The sequence below is a fragment of the Nomascus leucogenys genome, chromosome 18 (genome assembly GCF_006542625.1).
Source record: "Nomascus leucogenys isolate Asia chromosome 18, Asia_NLE_v1, whole genome shotgun sequence".
In the NCBI taxonomy this organism is placed as follows: Eukaryota; Metazoa; Chordata; class Mammalia; order Primates; family Hylobatidae; genus Nomascus; species Nomascus leucogenys.
The window spans coordinates 95,444,761-95,463,932 of record NC_044398.1 but is presented as its reverse complement, the minus strand read 5'-3'; the positions used below and the strand labels follow the sequence as shown (position 1 = coordinate 95,463,932).

General features: G+C 43.1%; 1 protein-coding gene across 14 annotated transcripts in view; it reads left to right on the top strand.

Moving 5' to 3' along the window:
- Positions 1–19,172, top strand: part of RBFOX1 (RNA binding fox-1 homolog 1) — a 2,489,097-nt gene that overhangs the window by 2,428,630 nt on the left and 41,295 nt on the right. For all 14 annotated transcript variants that reach the window (XM_030799104.1, XM_030799108.1, XM_030799109.1 and 11 more), the window contains 2 exons: positions 1,349–1,481; positions 12,612–12,651. In XM_030799104.1, the coding sequence (XP_030654964.1) occupies positions 1,349–1,481; positions 12,612–12,651 (173 nt within the window). The remainder of the gene's footprint in view (positions 1–1,348; positions 1,482–12,611; positions 12,652–19,172) is intronic.

The following is a 19,172-nucleotide window of genomic DNA, read 5'->3' as shown; positions in this document are numbered from 1 at the left end:
TTCAGTGGTGCCATCTCAGCTCAGTGCAACCTCCACCTCCCAGGTTCAAGCAATTATCCTGCCTCAGCCTCCCAAGTAGCTGGAATTACAGGCATGCGCCACCACGCCTGACCGATTTTTGTATTTTTAGTAGAGATGGAGTTTCACCATATTGGCCAGGCTGGTGTCAAACTCCTGACCTCGTGATCCACCTGCCTCAGCCTCCCAAAGTGCTGGGATTACAGGCATGAGCCACTGCACCCAGCCCCCCACATTCTCTTTTTAAGGGTCGAGGTCCCAGACTTCTCCCATATTTGTAATCATGGTGGTTGCCTTTGCCTTTAAATGCCGCACAAGAGTTTAGCAGGCTTATGAGATGTTGGTAATAAGCTGTTTCTCATGGCATGTGTGGTTTGTGCACTCATAGCACATACATGTGTCAGTGGAAATACTTCAATTAGAAGTTTTAACAAGTGATATCCGTACATGAAGGAAACTGTGGAAAAATAGGATGGGGGAAAGTTACGAATAAAAAACACTCATGCAGTTTGGCCCCAGAGATTGCTAGCATGTGGAAAGTTGTGTAAATGTGTATATAAATATGTTCATATCAGCATATGTACATATATGTATACATGCACACATTCATACACATGTCCACATGCATATTCACATACATGTATTTTGCATGCAAATACACCTGTACATATATACATAGGTATATGATTGATAAGACATCACACATCTTGCAATCTGCCCTTTTAAAAGTATGTTTGTGGGTTGGGCGTGGTTGGTCCGTAGCTGTAATCTCAGCACTTTGGGAGGTGGAGACAGGAGGACTGCTTGAACCCAGGACTTCAAGACCAGCTGGGTCAACACAGGTAGATCCCCATCTCTACAGAACATTAAAAAATTAGCCAGGTGTGGTAGCACGCTCCTATCTGTGGTCCCAGCTACTTGGGAGGCTGACGTAGGAGGATCACTTGAGCCCTGGAAGTCGAAGGTGCGGTGAGCTGTCATTGCACCACTGCATTCCAGCCTGGGTGACAGAGCCGGTCCCTGTCTCAAATAAGTTCATTAGTTGAATACTCATGCAGTGAGCTTTTCTCCCACTATTTAGCATTCTTTGCAAATGTTTGTCAGTCACCATATTCTCCTGGGCAAAGGGCCCACTGTTTTAACTACGCATCCTCTCTGGAGTCCCACCCTGGCCACCATGCTGCTCTCTGCTTTTTAACCTCCTGACTCCGGGAAGCGGGCGGGGGTCCTGCTGGGACCCTGTGCAGGGACAAGGGTTCCCGGGGCAGTTCCCTCCACAGCAGGGTGTGCATCTGACAGCCTGTGCTCTCTCTCTCCTCTTGCCCCGCAGTGCCAGGCTTCCCGTATCCAGCAGCCACCGCCGCGGCTGCCTACCGAGGGGCGCACCTGCGAGGCCGCGGTCGCACCGTGTACAACACCTTCAGGGCCGCGGCGCCCCCGCCCCCGATCCCGGCCTACGGCGGGTAAGTGGGGCAGCCTCCTGGGTGGGCCTCCCTGCACCAGCCCTCCCTCCCCAGAGGCACGGAGCTGTTTGCGAGCGCATGATGCTCTTGATTCCCCCTCCGCCACCCCCAGAACCGCCCCCAGCATGCAGCCCGGCGCGCACCTGCAGTGGAGCACCTTGCTAAGAGTATTGAAAAATGAGTGTAATCTGTCCTGTCATGGTTGGTGCGTTTAAGCATTCTACATGTCACATGTTGTTATGTAAATTCTCTTTGAGACTGAATGCTGGAGAACAGAGAAATGGTTACAGCCAAAGATGTATTTCTCATGATTGCAAACATCTGGTTATTAAGGAGGTTGGACCACATTTGCCCCTTGAATGCCTCCACAGAAAGACGTGAGGTTTTCATACATAAAAATCACTGGGTGGTCTTGCTCCCCTCCCCAGGGATATCTTGGCTTCAAGGTTCACGAACCTTTGCCTGCAAAGGGAAAATTAGGTGTCGAGTCACATGCAAACATACAAGAATTAATGAAATTGGAGTTAAGATGCGTTGTAGTTGCATTTTCCAAAATGGCATTTGCCTTCCTTTCTCCTCTGTGGGGACAATGCAAATTAGTTTGTTTCCCATTGCCAATTTGGTCCTTCTGTGCACAGACTTTGATATTGCCAGGCGAATGTCAAGGAATGGTGTGAATGCTCAGCAAAAGAAAAAAAATGATACTGGTGTGTTTGGTGGCAGTCTTGAAGTGCTAGTCCCTCCGTCCCTCTTTTAAGGCTCCTGCTAGAATATTCTTGCACCTCTGCAGCCAGGGAGAAAGGGATGCCTCCAAGGCAGTGGTCCTAGACCAGGGGACATTTGCAAGGCCTAGAGACATTTTTGATTGTCACAACAGGAATGGAGAGATGCTATGTCCTCTATTGGGTAGAGTCTAGGGATGTTGTTTGACAGCCCCCAACAAGAAAGAATTATCAGGCTCACAGTCAGTCACGCTGCAGCTGAGAAACCCTGCTCTATGTTAAATTCAACGATCCCCAGAAAGTCTGGCACGAGGCTTCCCTGGCCAGTGACTGGCTTTCTGGTGTGTAGAAGAAAATATGGCTGCATTTAAGACTGTGTGAAAAGGGTTAAATGCCCTTTTTATAGCTCTGTTGCTTGTAAATCTTTCAGAAAACCTACATTAGCCTAGATCATCTATTATGACAAAAGGAAACACTTTTTTTCATTACGTATTCATTCTAAAGCATAGCGTTTGAAATGTTTCAAAAATAAACGCAATAAAGTTAATGGTAAAAAGAAAACAGTAGGTAAAACCATCAGAGAAGGGAAAATTAAGGAAAAGTAGTAAGACAATGTCCATCAAATTTCTTGTGTAGTCATTAGAATTGGGTCAACTTTGAGCTTCTTGGACAAAACAAGAGCTCTCTCTATACATACACATATTTTAACTGAAAAGACGGTGGATAGTAACAAACCAAGAATGAACTGGCTATAAATTCTCCCTAATGCCTGTCAAATGTATTTGCATGTCTCAAGCCTTTTATGTGACCATGCAATATAAGGAATTGTTGATAGTATAATTTTTATCTCTGGTATCACAGCAATGAGCCCATTTTATGGAGCCAGAAATGTAAAAATAAAGATTTGTTATTCCCAAGATCATGTAATGAGTTATGAAGGAAAAAGAAAATCCCAAGTTACCTTTGGGCTCATGTAATTACTAAAGCAAGATTCGTACGCTATAAATGCAAAATTGCACTTATACCACATTCGTTTGAAAATTGTTCTCAGTACATGGCAGTTGAAGTGTTTTGGTATATCTACCATCAGTATCTCACTACTATATTAAACAGCAAAAGAAGTAATAGAGGAAAATTATATGGCTTATCCTCACATGAACAATTTATAAGCATCTCAGAATAACACACCTGCTGTAAAATCAAAACTAGCTAACTTACAATGAACATGCTCTTTGCTGGGAATAACCATGCATAACTAATTAATGCCATGTTTCACCAGGGATAGACACAGGCGTTTCCAAATGATGAAACAATGTGTTTGTAACTACTTGGGATGAAAATTAATTTTAATATTCCAGCAATATCTGTGATCAGTTTGGTTATAATGGTGGATTATGCCTCCTCGCTGATAATAGTATGGCTGGAATTCTAAAGCCATACGTGGAAGCAAGATGAAATTCTCAGCAGAGAAGTAGGAGACCCAGCAGGACTAAGATTGCAAGCATTCATGTCTGCAACAATCTATTAGAGCAAGGTACTGGTGAAAAAGAAGGAAATTCATCTGGTTGCTTGGGTGTTTCACTGGATTACAAACTTCCGGGAATGAATTGGCACAGAATGAAAAACTTCGAGCCCAACATCTTAAAGGTTTCCTTTTCCTCTGGAATAAACAGATTAGGCTGCAGGAGATGGCAGTGGGATGGTTCCTCTTGGAAAGGAAGAGAGCAGAGTGGGACACGGGGCAGGAGTTGGCTGGAAGAGCAAGGACCCCTGTCTTGTGTTCAGGGAAAGCAAGTAGCAAAGAGGTTGGAAATACTTGTTTTCAGAAAGTAACATCATCAGGATTCAGGTGGTCCAGAGAGTGGATTTCCTGTAGCCTTTTATCTCTAAAGTCCTTTGGAGGAAAACTTCTAACATCGGACTGACGTCTTTACCCCAGCCCAGTTCAGCTCACCCTATGACCCTGTGACTCACACCTATCATGTTTTAGGCACTGTTGTGTGCTAAAGAGACAAATGGCACCTTGAGAGGTATTTCTTCCGGTTGGGGCAGGGAGTGACATACAAGCCAACAATTTCAATAAATGTGATAAGTGATACAAGAGGGTATTTTGTGAACACCAGGGAAAGGTCCTTAGCCCAGCTTGGGTGTTTACAGAAGTCATCCCAGAAGAGAAGAAATATGGGATATATGTAAGTCCAAACATTTCCTAAATTGCCACAGTGAAATCCTATCCTGTGACCCCTCCTCCACCCACAGCCCCAACAATCTCCATCTTTTCTAAGACATAGCCTAACAAACTACATTTAAGAATTTGTTTCCACTGTCACCAACTGAAGGCATATCTGCCAACCTTAATCTGTTCTTCCCGAAGTATCCAATATGAATCTATATTGTTACTAAAATACCAGTCAAAAAGGTGTCCTAGGTCCATGCATGGCTTCCACATTTTTTTCATCCTGGGAGATTGAAGAAAATATCCTTTAGGATCTCCATGGCTACCTTTGTGGAAGCTTGGGTGACCCTTGGAGGTATCCAACATAAAGATAGTCACACGAGTAGAGTCCCTAAGGATGCCCTACATCCATTTCCTTTTAAAAAAAAATTGTTTCGAGATGGAGTCTCACTCTGTCACCCAGGCTTGAGTGCAATGGCGCGATCTCAACTCACTGCAACCTCCACCTCCTGAGTCCAAGTGATTCTCCCACCTCAGCCTCCTAAGTAGCTGGGATTACAGGTGCCCGCCACCACACCTGGCTAATTTTTGCATTTTTAATAGAGATGGGGTTTCACCATGTTGGCCAGGCTGGTCTTCAACTCCTGACCTCAGGGGATCCTCCCACCTGAGCCTCCCAAAGTGCTGGGATTATAGGCGTGAGCCACCGCGCCTAGCCATTCATCCATTTCCTTTTTATTAATTTGCCTTTTCCTTCCATGTCTTGATATTTTCTGAAGCCCTTCCATGCAGCTGAAGAACATAGGTTATGAAGAGGCCCTATTTTGTCTCACATGCCTAAGTAGAAACCCTCTTCGGACATTAACACATGATGGTTCCTCCAGGGGTAGGGACCGTTGTGGACCATGGTGGGATCATAGGTACAAGTGGAAAACTCTTTACCAAACCAACCAACTCCCCATTGATTGCCAACATCAACTGGAAAGTAATCAACTTAGAAAGTAATGTCTACATAGTCTATGGAATTTTACAGTCCTAGGAAGACACTGGATTTAAGGTAAATAAGACTGGGCCCCAGTATTCTACCCATACTGGCTTGGATAGCTTACTTAACATCTATAGACACAGTATCCTTAAGCGAGAGTGGGGGATGTATCTGCCCCCGTAGAGTTGATAGAGGGTAAAGTAGGGAAATCCACGTAAGGTGACAACTTGGTCCATCCTGTGACATGCATTCAGTGAACTGTACCTACTGTTCTCCAGGTTGATGAACTTAGCGACTTTACTCACCACCCATGGTCTTCTTTCTCAACAATCCCCTTTTGCTTGAGTACACAAGAAGATCCCATGTCTCTCCCTCTATGCATTATTTATCTTTGCTAGGGGGCACTTGCACTTTCACAGACCTCCATTTCCTTCAAGCCACAGAAATGGTTGAGGCATTTTGCTTATGGAATATGTAGATTGAAAATACAATATTGAGTAGGGAACAGTCACAGAGCCGAGTAGAGTTTTCCTTATTTCTCTTTGCGTTTGATCCTGGATTCAATTTGATTGAGAAGCCACAATGCCCAGTCTAGCTTCCTATGACTCACATTTGGGAGGAATTACCCATCAGGTAATTGCTGTTCAGGGAGCTCACAAGCTGATTATCTATGCATCAAGACAGCAAGTGGAGGCTTTGGAGACAAACCCTATAGACTTAGTATCTTTGTTGTTAAAAAACAGCAGCTAAATCCCAATCCCCCGCCTCAGAGAGGAACTCCATGAGTACCTATTATGTACCATGCATATTTCATGGAATGCAATGGGGTGCTCTAATGGAGCATCACATGAGTTATTTTTGAGATGGAGTCTTGCTCTGTCACCCAGGCTGAACTGCAGTGGTACAATCTCTGCTCGCTGCAACCTCCTCCTCCTGGGTTCAAGCAATTCTCCTGTCTTCAGCCTCCTGGGTAGCTGGGATTACAGGCACATGCCACCACACCCAGCTAATTTTTGTATTTTTAGTAGAGACAGGGTTTCATCAATATTGGCCAGGCTGGTCTCAAACTCCTGACCTCAAGTGATGTACCCACCTCGGCCTCCCAAAGTGCTGAGATTACAGGCATGTGCCACTGCCCCCTGGCCGTGTTTTTATTATTATTCTAAGCCTAAGCATCTAGTATCAGCTGTAGGCTTTTGGTCTTATTCTCTAGGTATCTCTGAGCAAGATTTTCTGCCCTTTCTCAGGTAATTGTTATACATCTGTGTAAACTTCCCAGAGTTACCTTGAGAAGTATTTCAGAAGACTCTATACTATTTGGGGTATAGGAAAGATAAAGCAGTATCCCAGTAGAAAACTTAAAGCTGGCCAGTGGCAGAACAAATAGATCCTTTGGAAATGTTTTCATGTTAAGTCTTAAAAAAGCCTCCAACAGCAGTCTCTGGGACTATGGGTGTATCTTTTTGTGTACAGATCAGCCATGCTTTCTGGTTTTATCTTCTAAATATCTAAATCCCCAACCTGTATTATCTGATGCCTAGGAACTGTATTTAGTATAAATACTAGGAACAAAAGTCATCATTACCCATTCTCAGAATACTTTACACACAGGGGCGTCCAACCTTTTGGTTTCCCTGGGACACACTGAAAGAATTGACTTGGGCCACACATAAAATACACATACACTAACTACAGCTGATGAGCAAAAAAAGAAAAAAAAGAATCTCATAATGTTTTAAGAAAGTTAATGAATTTGTGTTGGGGCTGCATTCAAAGCTGTCCTGGGCCACATGCAGCCTATGGGCTGCGGGTTGGACAAGCTTCCTTTGCAGAATTCTTTATAAAGTGTGACTTCTTTTTTGCTAGTTTTAAAATGTAACCCAAACAGCCTCTTAATAGCATGAATTTATAGACAAACATCACGAATAAGTGGTCTTTAAAGCCTTTTTTTGGAGGGGAGAATGTGAAAAGACATTTTCACAGATGCCTTTAATAATCTGATTAAAAATTCTCTAGAAAAATACGTACAAACAGGACACACACACCCAAATTCTATACAAATGCCAGCGAGTTTCTGATCCCCCCCAATATCCATTAAAAAATAGCGGTATTTGAACACATTAAGAAGTTTATTTTCTAGTTGGAAGGGCCCTCAGGGTAGAACAATTGTAAACAGCCTTTTCTATAAGAATATACTTGTGGCTGGTGAGCAGATTGTATAGTTTGGGCATTTTATACTTTTTTTTAAAGTAAACTAATTTTCTATAGTGCAATCACTCCCTGCTTGCATTCAAATATTTAACTACTGGTATTACTTTTCTAAGAAAAGAAGATGTGCATTTGCATTATGTCCTTGCAAAAGCATATTGAGTCCCAATGTGATTGACAAACAATACAATTACCTCTGCATGGCTAGACGGACCGTCTCTGCATTGAAATAGGACTGCACCTGTTTAGTTCACGATGGTAACTCCCTTCTCTCCTAACTGTTCTGTGGTTAATTTATCTATAGCTGCACCGCAGACATGGATCCCTGTGCCTCTTTCCCTACATATATTTTAAGTGCAGCTGTTTGATGAGGCTTTAAAAATTATTTTGGATACATTTTTGAAACTAGCATGAGGCTTTGTGATGAGAACTTTCCTGTAACCAGCTCCTCCATCAGTATATGACCTAGGAGGCTGACCTTCAGTTTTGTCTCAAATGTAAAGTAAAATAACACTTGGAGGATGGTGTTGCATAGAGCAATGATTCTCATATTCCTGGGACCAATAGCATCAGCATCATCGATTAACTTGTTAGAAATGTAAGCTCTTAGATGCTGTCACCCAGATCTATTGAATCAGAACCTGTTGGCTGCACCGTGGAGCCAGACTCCCTGGGCTCAAATCCCATTTCAGACAATACTCAGCTCTCTTTCAGTTTCTGCATGTCTAAAGAGGCGATGATCATATTATCCATCTCATAGGGGTATGCTAAGGACGGAGTGGGATCATGAGCACAGAATGTCTAGACTAGGGACTGATCCATGGTAAGTGTTCTACAAATGTGAGTAATGGGAGTAATGGTGCTCGTGCTGTTACTGTTAGGGAGAAAAACAATGTTTTGGTAAAATTGGCTTCCCATTACATGGCTTTATTTCACACACTGCCAGTGAGGATGACTACGTTGCTTACACATCGTTTAGAGTTATCCTAAAGATAGATCACTTGCCCGGGCACGGTGGCTCAAGCCTGTAATCCTAGCACCTTGGGAGGCCGAGGCGGGTGGATCACGAGGTCAGGAGATCGAGACCATCCTGGCTAACACGGTGAAACCCCGTCTCTACTAAATATACAAAAAATTAGCAGGGCGTGGTGGCGGGCGCCTGTAGTCCCAGCTACTTGGGAGGCTGAGGCAGGAGAATGGCGTGAACCCAGGGGGCGGAGCTTGCAGTGAGCGGAGATCCCGCCATTGCACTCCAGCCTGGGGGACAGAGCGAGACTCCGTCTCAAAAAAAAAAAAAAAAAAAGATCACTCATCCTTTCCATTTCTCTCCAATACATGTGCACTTTGAAAACAAATAATCCCTTCGTGATGGGGTTTATAATGGCAGCTACAATCGTCTTTTCGCTGTGAAGCCACCATATTTAGACCCTAATGCTTGTATCTTTCCCCCTAGCCCTGCAAGAAGCCAGACCATGGGTCTTCCAGCCATAGGTCTTGCCTTGCAGGACCCTCGCCCCACCACCCTTTGCCTTGACAGCTCTTCACTCCTCTCTACCGAGCCAAGGCTTTGAGGTTTCTGTGCCATTTGCTCAGCCTCTCTCATCTCTGCTGCTGGCCCTGCCTCCTTGCGTTCCACATTCAGGGCACCTCTGTTGTTCTCTCCTGCAGCACTTATCCCAGCTGTGATTCTACAGTTTTATGCATAATTTCTGACTGTGTGTCCCACTTCCTATACACTCTGGGAGGGCAGGTTTACTGAGGGGGCTTGCTTCTTCAGTCTCCATGCCTTGGCATAGTAGTTGGGGTACAGGAAACCTTTCAGTCAGAGAAATAGTACGTATTTGGCTTGTTTGAGCTTTTCACAATGAGAAAGTTAGACTAGTTCTTCTTTGGTTCAATGTCTCATCAGTGTAGGATGTCAGCATCCCCCAAGTAAGTTTCCGTAGCCCACAGTGGAGGACAAAGCATGGCAATCAGGTTACCCTACTGAGGAGAGACTCCTAAGAGCAAACATCACGGCATGTTCTTTCCTTACCTCTGGGCAATGTTGGTACAAATAGGCTTGAGATGGAGGCACAAAACTGGCCATGGTGCATAACAACTTGTCTTAATGAAAGAAGGGATCAGTTTCTTGGCCAGAGCTCAGCCTCAGCCGTATCAAAGAACCCCACTCTTGGCCCACACCCATGCCATGTGCCCCGTTGGAACAGCCTCCAAGACCTGGGCTCAGTTCTTCTCTCCATCATTTATAGAAGATCAGAGACAGACGAGGTTCCACCGTTGAGATCTTTAGAAGTCATTATTTCCCATATTTAAAGGTATATGTTTCATATTTGGTAAAAAATATACTGTTTACTTCTAGACTACTTTCTGTCTAGTCTCTTGCCCTGGTCTCCCAATTCAGGTTCAAGTCTGCTAATCGTATTTCTCCTCCATTCACAACAGCCACTGATACTGAATAGCCAAATCAGAGACAAACCTGAGAGTCCTCCCGACCCATTACTGAATTCGACCTGGAGTTGGTAAAGCAACGACTCAATCTCCTTCTGCCACCTTCTCATGCCCACCCTTCCGTCTAAAACATGAGCCCTATTCACCCAGTTATTGTCCATCTTCTAGGTAACAAGCAGTGTGTCAGGAATTGAGATAGAATGTTAGTTAAGCCGTGGGGTGTAGCTTTTAAGGTGCGATGAGTCACATGCACACAGACCTTTAATGTGAGGCAGAAACTGACGAGTGACTCAGATAAGAGTCTGAAAAATGATGCTGGTGTTCATAATGGGAAAAGTCACCCAGCTGCAGGTGGGCACCGGGTCTCAGACGTGGTGACCTTGTTAGAGTTACAGTGTTAAGGATGATGCCACCCATCCCTTTGCAAGCATTATCTTATGAAACCCTTCTTTGAGGTAGGCACTTACCTATTTTCCCTTTTTAACAGACGAGTAAGTGAGGTTCAGATATCTCAAGTAATATGTCCAAAGGCACTGAGCTGTTGATTGAGGATGCTGCAATTTGACTCAAATGCCCATGTGCTTCCCATCTAACTTGGCTCTTGAATGGTCACCTCACTGCTTTTGGATGAGGATACTGGAATAAAGTGCATTGCCAGCACGAGGCATTGCACGCGCAAGGGCATGGCAGCATGAAAGAATGGGATGGAGCTGTTTTGATATGGCTAAGTGATCAGTCCTGTGGTTTGGGACCCAAACTAAATATCTGTTGCTCCCTCTCTTTCATCAGACCTGTTCCAAGTCCTGTTGGCAGAGGGTGACTCTGCCTTCTGACCCCCCAGCCAACATTCTCTATGTTGGAAATGTTGAAAAAAGAATTCAAAGCATAGCTCAGGATGCTGCACACCTCAGCATCTTGGATTAGGGCTTTATGCCACTTCACAAGCGCTCTTGTGAACTGTAGCCCTCCCGGATCAAATATGAACAACAGCTGAAAGCTATTCCTACCAACCTCCTTAGTGTGTGAAATCTCTGCCACATTTTTAAGGACAGTGGTACTTGGAGTTTAGCCAATCGACTCCAAAATACTCTAAGAAGCACACTAGAGTGTTCTCCAGCAAACCAGTGTCACAGCTGCGTGTGTGTGTCAGTGCTGTGTGTGTGTGTGTGTGTGTGTGTGTTGTAAAATGCCTTCCCCTGGCTCAGTATGCTTTGCTTAACATGTGGGTTCACTCTGCTACAGAAACCTAGTGGAATCATTTGGTATTAAAGTTGTGTTTCTATTCGAACCTCAGCCTCATTCAATGGTGGGGCTCACTGGTCCTTTGCCGGAATCATAAGTCATCCAGAAACATCATGGGAAGATATCGGGGAAGATTGTAAATAACTACGATCCTTTTGAAAACAGGCATTTAGAAACAGTTTCATATGCAAGATGCCTTATGATCCTTACAAAAACCTGTGAAGGCTACATACGATTCTCGTTAAACTCATGTTCACGCTTAGGAAATATAATCAGTTTCTCACGACCACGTAGCTAAGAGCTTGTTTTCCTGGTTGTTTTACTCAAAGTATACCAAAAAGCTTCTGGGGAATCATCCCCTAACCCCTGTCCCCAGCCCTCTGAAGTCTCTTCTTTCTGGGATGGTCACTATATGGGTGGCCATCAGAGAGCTGCTATCAGATTGGGCTTGTTCAATCAAGGTGTGGGACTTTGTTTACTCTAGATATAATTTATGTGAACACACAGATATTCACATGTATATACCCTTGTACATATAAGCACACAAATACATATAAATAAGTATACACATGCATATATACATGCTTACATACATGTATACACTATAGACAAATACAAACATGCATTCCTACACTTTTCCATATTAACACACATAGACGAATATGCACACAATGCACTTGTACACATGAAGACATGTCTGCACACAAAACCCATTCTTGCACACGTACCCATGCTCACCCACATACAATTAGAGATATTCTCCATTTACCATAAAACAATGCAGGTGGAATTACCAAATATAATACAATGTGAAAGAATGTAGGAGAAAATTTTTGAAACCCTTTGTGTTGTCCAGCTCACCTAAGGCCATTCAGCTCTAGCCCGTATTGAAAATGCTGCAGTCTGTGTCTCGACCTTTACAATCCTATTTTTAAATAGATATTTTGGGTTTTCGTTCTGTGGGGTAGGGGGTTATGTGGTTTGATTGCCAACTCTGACCTGTTAAGATGCTCATGGCTGTCTGGGCCACTTAAAATAAATCTCAGTCCTCTTTGCATTTCAAAGTCGTGCATTTCTGTACCCACTCCTGAGAGAGTGGGAAGTTTGGGACCTAGCACACTGCCACCACCACATCCTCATTCTGGGCCAACACCAAAGCCCGGGCTAATTTTCTCGGTTTGCTCAACTGCCGTTGTCTCCAACCTCCTTAATCAATGTGAAAACGATCCTCGGTTCCTGTGTTTTGGATCTTGTGACCAGACTAACCTCGCCAGTGCAGGGGTTGGTGTGTCTGCATGGGAAATGCACTAATATGGATGTTTCTCTTTGTGTGTGCACCCTTGCAGTGTTGTTTACCAGGATGGATTTTATGGTGCAGACATTTATGTAAGTATTCATTCACGTGCATGCCGTCCCCGTTTCCTCCTGGAGTCATTCTTTTTACAAGTTTGCTGTGAACTTCTCTACTTGGTGTAGTTGAGTTTCTCTCCTTGGTCTGTAGGAAATAATTCAGTGGTTTGTCTTGCAGGACAGAAAGCCTTCTGCTCCTGAGCTCATGGCAGACATCACTGGCTGTTTACTGGGGTGGAATTAACCCCTTGATCAACTTCAGAATAAATGCAATTCCCCCAAAAAGGTGGCATTTCTTTCATAGCAGCTAAAGACCCCGCTTCACCCACAAAGAAATTGTCTCTGAAGTTCTCAATATGTTCTTCGTTTTTAGTTTAATATTTAGGATAACAGCTGTAGTTACCAGCTGCAGAGGGTTAAAAGATATTTTCATGGCTGATATTTTTGATGTTTTCCCTAAAATATCACAGTAGCCTTAGAAACACTCTTTCTCTCTCTAGACATGGACAAGTTTAGCCCTAAACATCTCCTAATTCTCTAAACAAAATAAATGTCAAATTGAACATCGAGCCCCCATTTTCTTTAACCTTTTATTCCATTTCGCCCAGTGACCTGACTTAAAATTGCTTGCTAAATAGTAACACTCTAAGTTTACTTTTAGAAAAGAGTAGGCTATTTCTCATTATGGAAACAAGAATTAAACTTAACTATGTTCATCTAGAGGTAGTTATTCGCTGACATTATGATACGAACATTGACGTTATGAACATGACTTGGAGTAAACACAATTTTGAATAAGTAGGCAGTGTTGGGAGATACTCCCTAAATCACAATTTTTATTACAAAAGACCTCAGTCAATGGGATTGTATTTGTTTTATAAACTGGATAGCAGAAAAATCCTGTTTCTGATGAAATTGATATCATGTACTAAAAGATGAATAAGGCACTGATTATTTTATTCCTTTTGAATTTCAAATCATTACAATTTTGAGATATAGTATTTATCTCCATCAATGACAGACTTAGTTGAGTTCTACTATTGCATCAAGTATATTTGCTATAATCTGTGGGTTAGTATTTTTTCCCCCATAATAAAATGAGTGAGAACCCATATGTCCTAATTCACTCAGTGATCAATCAATTTTCTTCTTTTTTGTGGAACTTAAGCTTTTCCGTCTCATGTCGTCTTTTTTCAGACTTTCAGATTTTAAATTATGAGGCAGGCTGGGGCTGAGCAGTTTGAAGCCCATTCATATCCTCAGGCACCTGCTAAACCCAATCACCAGTCCTGGCTCTCGACTTCATGCAGCCCATGGGTAGATTATTGCCGATGGAAGGAGCCAGAATGGTAGTTGGCATCGCAGAATTTAGGGCTTTAGAAATGAAAGGGAATAGACAAGGGATAGAGAAATGCTTTTTTAAAAAATCCACCAAAATGAAAACTATCTCCAGCAACACCTACCCAAGAAAAAAAAATGCAGATTTTCCTGAGTTTAGTTAAAAATATTTCACAATCATTTAGTGAGTGTCCACCTCTTCTTGCCTCAGTTTCTTCAAACTGACAATAATTTATTGAATCATTAATGTGTGGTGTCTTATGCAGATGTCAAATTGGTGTCTTCCTGGCCTCAGATTCTTGAGTAGCAAGAAGGAGAGGCTGCCTGAAGGCAGGGTCTGTGGAGCTCCCACAAATAAGGAAAAAGAAGGGACTCATTTAAGTGAGTGCGAGTGTGTGTCTGTATCGTTGGGGCATATCACTGCATCAGAAAATCCACAGAGCAATGCAAATAGAGAAAAAACAAAGTTAGAAGAAGGAAATATGCCAACCACTTGACTAGAGAGGAAAAAGAAAATTTATGCAGGGAAGAAAGCCACAGAAGTGTCCCTTTGTGCTTTTCTAGTTCCTTTAGGAGATTTTTGTCTCTCACACATTCATCATGTTTGGGCCAAGCCCACTGGGTGCAGTGATGCAGCTCGGGAAGCATGAGGGTGAGCTTCACAGGACAGAGTTTCTTCCCGTCCTAAGTTGTCTGATATGTTCATTCATAAAACTGCCCCTTTTCTGACTTTTCAGGCCATGACCCCCAGCCAGAAATTATTTTCCCCACTCTTTATATTATGACGACAATAAGATTTTCCAGTGGGGAAGTATCACATATGCAATCAGGTGGCAGAAAAAGTTCCTGCAATATGAATTTAGAGATTTGTTTACCCAGCACGTTTCTGTCCTGTCTCTAACAGTCTCTACAATCTTGTAGACCTTCCTGAATATCTTGCTTTGTCAGATGATGACTTTAACATATTGCTGCTGGTGTGTGTCTGTGTGTATATTGGACAGTAGGAAACTAGCCTGCGCCACTGCCCAGCTCAGCAGCAGAACAAAAGGTCTTCGATGACCGTAAGTTTAAGAAATATAAATATGTTCTGCACCACAGAATATACAGAACAAGATTCATCCTAGCTAGAAATATGTCATAATCTTGAATGTGCTTTTTAAAGGCACTACTCTACCTCCCTTGAGATACCAGCATGTTCTGATGAGTGGAAATATCCCCAAGCTTCGTTTTTAAAAGAGATGATGGTTAAACAGATTCTTAGAAAGTCATATGAGGTTCTACTTTAAAGAAAGATTTTGGCTTACTCCTTCAATCTTGTTAAAAACAGTACACAATATATAGGTTTAGGGCAATTCTGAGCGGCCCCGGGATATATGTTAGACACATCAGATACCTCTAATAGATTTAAACCTCTTTTTGTTATTACTGTATTTTTTAGACAGTCTCACTGTGTCGCCCAGGCTGGAGTGCAGTGCTGCGATCTCAGCTGTCTGCAACCTCTGCCCCCTGGAAGCAATTCTCCTGCCTCAGCTTCCCGAGTAGCTGGGATTACAGGCGCTTACCACCACCACTGGCTGATTTTTTATTTTTAGTAGAGACAGGATTTCGCCATGTTGGCCAGGGTGGTCTCGAACTCCTGACCTCAAGTGATCCATCCGCCTCGGTCTCCCAAAGTGCTAGGATTACAGGCATGAGCCAGCGCACCAAGCCATAAACCTCTTCTTTTTAATTTTATTGAGTAGTTAGTTTCTAGCCTCAGTCACTGCTAAGGAAGACAAAGGAGGGTGCTGCCAGATTCTTCCTGCTCAAGACGTTCTCCAGCCTGGCAGTATATCACAGCAGGCCAACAACTCAACGGCTTGCATCCCAGAACTACTAGGCTTTTGTAGGTACCCTGCTCTCCCCCTTCCCCTGTCCTTTGTTCTTCAAGGTCTTTCCATGCCTATCACCTGAGGTTGGAGCCGTCGGGCATTTTTTAGTTCTGCCAAAGCACATAGTCATCGAAAGACGTGCATGATCCCTGTAACTGGCAAGCCACAGCCTCCTCTCTCAAATGACCTCCTTCTGAAAGTTTTCAGAGGAAAGAGGATTGAACGGAGAGGGACAGATGATCACAGATGTCCTGAAATTGCCGAAGAGAGTAGACTTGTTATGAAATGCCAGACACGAAGGGAAAAAACCAGGACAGCTCGTTTGGACAGAGGGCAAAGACAAAGCCTTCCTCCTGTTTAGGAGATGAGCCCTGCAGGAAACCCACTGCCTCTAGCCCCAGTGGAGAGGTTCAGGCACAGTGTGGTTGGCTACTCATCGGAGAGGACGTGGGGGTTGTCTGAGAAAGGAGGATAGGAATGATCTTTATCTGTGTCCCTTCTACCTGAGAACAGAACAGAACACACACACACACACACACACACACACACTTTTGTATAAAAAGATAGGAATATTCATAATGAAACGTATCAAATCTTTTGATATGTTCACTATTATTGCTTAGTGGTACACCTTTAAATAAATTCGTTTTAATTAAAAGTGGATCAAGTTAAGCAAACTAAATGGTAGAGTTTATACAAACAGACTTGCAGTGCAAGACTAAGGTTCTTAGACCTATAGAGTCTCTCATACTTAGAAGTGAAGCTATAGATTTTTTTTGAGGTGGAATCTCGCTCTGTCACCCAGGCTGGAGCGCAGTAGCATGATCTCAGCTCACTTGCAACCTCCACCTCCAGGGTTCAAGCGACTCTTCAACCTCAGCCTCCTGAGTAACTGGGATTACAGGTACCCACCACCATGCCCAGCTAATCCATGTATTTTAGTAGAGATGGGGTTTTGCCATGTTGGCCAGGCTGGTCTCAAACTCCTGACCTCAAGAGATCCACCTGCCTTGGCCTCCCAAAGTGCTGGGATTACAGGTATGACCCACCACGCCTGACCCCTGAAGCTAAAGATTTTATGAGGTGAGAAGTTGACCAAGGAGTGGAAAACAAGCATTGCTTAACTCAACCAAGACATTTCTTGGTTGACCTTCTCTTGGAGAGATCAAAAAGTATAGCATTTGATCAAAAAATAACTATTAAGATTACAAATGAAAAGAGGGAGAGAAAGAAATAATGAACTGTTAAGAATTGACAAATGGATAGAAACTGGAATAACATAGTGGGGTGTTTGACAATGGGAAGAGAAGAGGGAAAGAATGAGAGGATATAGAATATAAATGTTAACCACGTTCCTTTTTATTAAGAACATCCTAAGAGTCCTAACATTAGGCGCAACCGTGAGGGTCACCTAGCAAATATGTCTTGAGATTCCAGTGCATTTTTATGCCATTCATAAATTCTGCATAACAAGTTTCTGGTTAACACCATGGCTAAACACAATTATTGCTGAATTCATGTCACTCTGCCACCCACATGTTTTAAAACAAAGAGGTATCCTCATTTCACTGATGTTTAAACTCAGGAATGAGATGTGTCAGTAGCTTTGGGAACATGTAAAGCTGGAAAGTAGGAATTCTTTAAATAAAAACCCCTAGTCTTTCTTCCTGAGACCTTGTTTTCAGCGTGAGGTGGCTGAGGATTGGCATTTGACTTGCCATCCCCAGTCACCATAGTGGAGACCTCAGTCCACCAAGAAATCAGGCGAATGCTGTGTGTGCAATGGGAGAGACAAGATGTTGAGTGTTTTACTTTTATTACCTCATCTCTCCTCACCGCAGCCCTTGAAACAAGGAATCTTACCTCTTTTTTGTTGTTGTTCCAGAAGAGAAACTTTTTTTGGAAACAGACTCCCTGTATCACCCAGGGTGGAATGCAGTGTCATGATCTCAGCTCACTGCAACCTCTGCCTCCTAGGTTCAGGCGATTCTCCTGCCTCAGCCTCCCAGATAGCTGAGACTACATGCATGCGCCATGACACCTGGCTAATTTTTGGATTCTTAGTAGAGACGGGGTTTCACCATGTTGGCCAGGCTGGTCTCGAACTTCTGACCTCAAGTGATCCACCTGCCTTGGCCTCCCAAAGTGCTGGGATTACAGGTGTCAGCCACCACGTGTGGCCAACAGGAAACTCTTTGTTCCAGAAAAGAAAATAATTTGTCCAAAAATCTTCACTGACACTGGGCCTTGAGCCCACAAGATTTGACTACTGAGTTTAATGCTTAAGCCCTGAGCCCACAAACTCAAGTCATTGCTCTAGTTGAGCAAAATTTGAAAGCTACAGTGAAAGACGGGAAAGGAAGAGGGAGAGAAGTGAGAGCATAATGGGGTGGGTAGACCACTGAGAATAATGTTTGTACTGGAAATATTCAAATAAGCAGTGAACTAGGAGAGAAAGGAGAAGAGAGAGGAACACGAATGTTATCGGGCATCGCTCCATAAGCTTAGACTTTTAACATAAGGAAGGAAATTTAAACTGGAAAGGCAGGCTATGTAGGAAAAAGCATACACACGCCTTTATAGGGTACGTCCTTCAGTCTCTTCAAATGTTCAGCCATCTCAGTGTCTGCCCTGGAACTGGAGAATTTTGTTTCAAACTGTGACCACTCACATGGACGATTAATCTTGCCCATGAGTGACTCTTACATCCAAAAACTGCATCCTAGTCCATACAGGGATTCTACAGAGACCTTCCTTGCCAGTGCTAGATTTGTATGAAATGATAGCATTTTGATATGTATATTAACACTAGTTTATACACACGCACACACAATCATATATACTCACAGTTCTCTAGTCTGAAAGTCTTAGAAGTAGCTATCGTAGCTTCAATGTAATTCATGAATTCATGAACTGCAACTTTGCTGTGAGTTGAAATTAATTTAACAAGTAAATGCATTTATGCAGTTATGGTTGCTACTGTGCTGTTTTCTTAACTACTTCAATAATTAGGCATTCATGTTAAATCCTTAGATATTCCAGAAAATTCCAATCATGAGATAAACAGATAAATTTGAAATAGTTAATTTGGACTGTTGGGATATGCTTTAAGAGGCAAGAAGCCATGAAATTATCTTTTTTTCTTCTTTAGAAATAAACACAAGTTATAACACAAAGTGGTTTGATCCCCATCTCCACCTTGATACTCTCCATTGCAGAGATTTGCAACTAAAAATGTTTGTCCATGCCCAGTGCCCCTTTCAGCTTGGTGGGTCAGTCCCAAGTCTTGAAGTAAGAGAGAAGCAAACTTGTAAATGAATTGCTCTGGAATTTGTCTGACTTATGCAT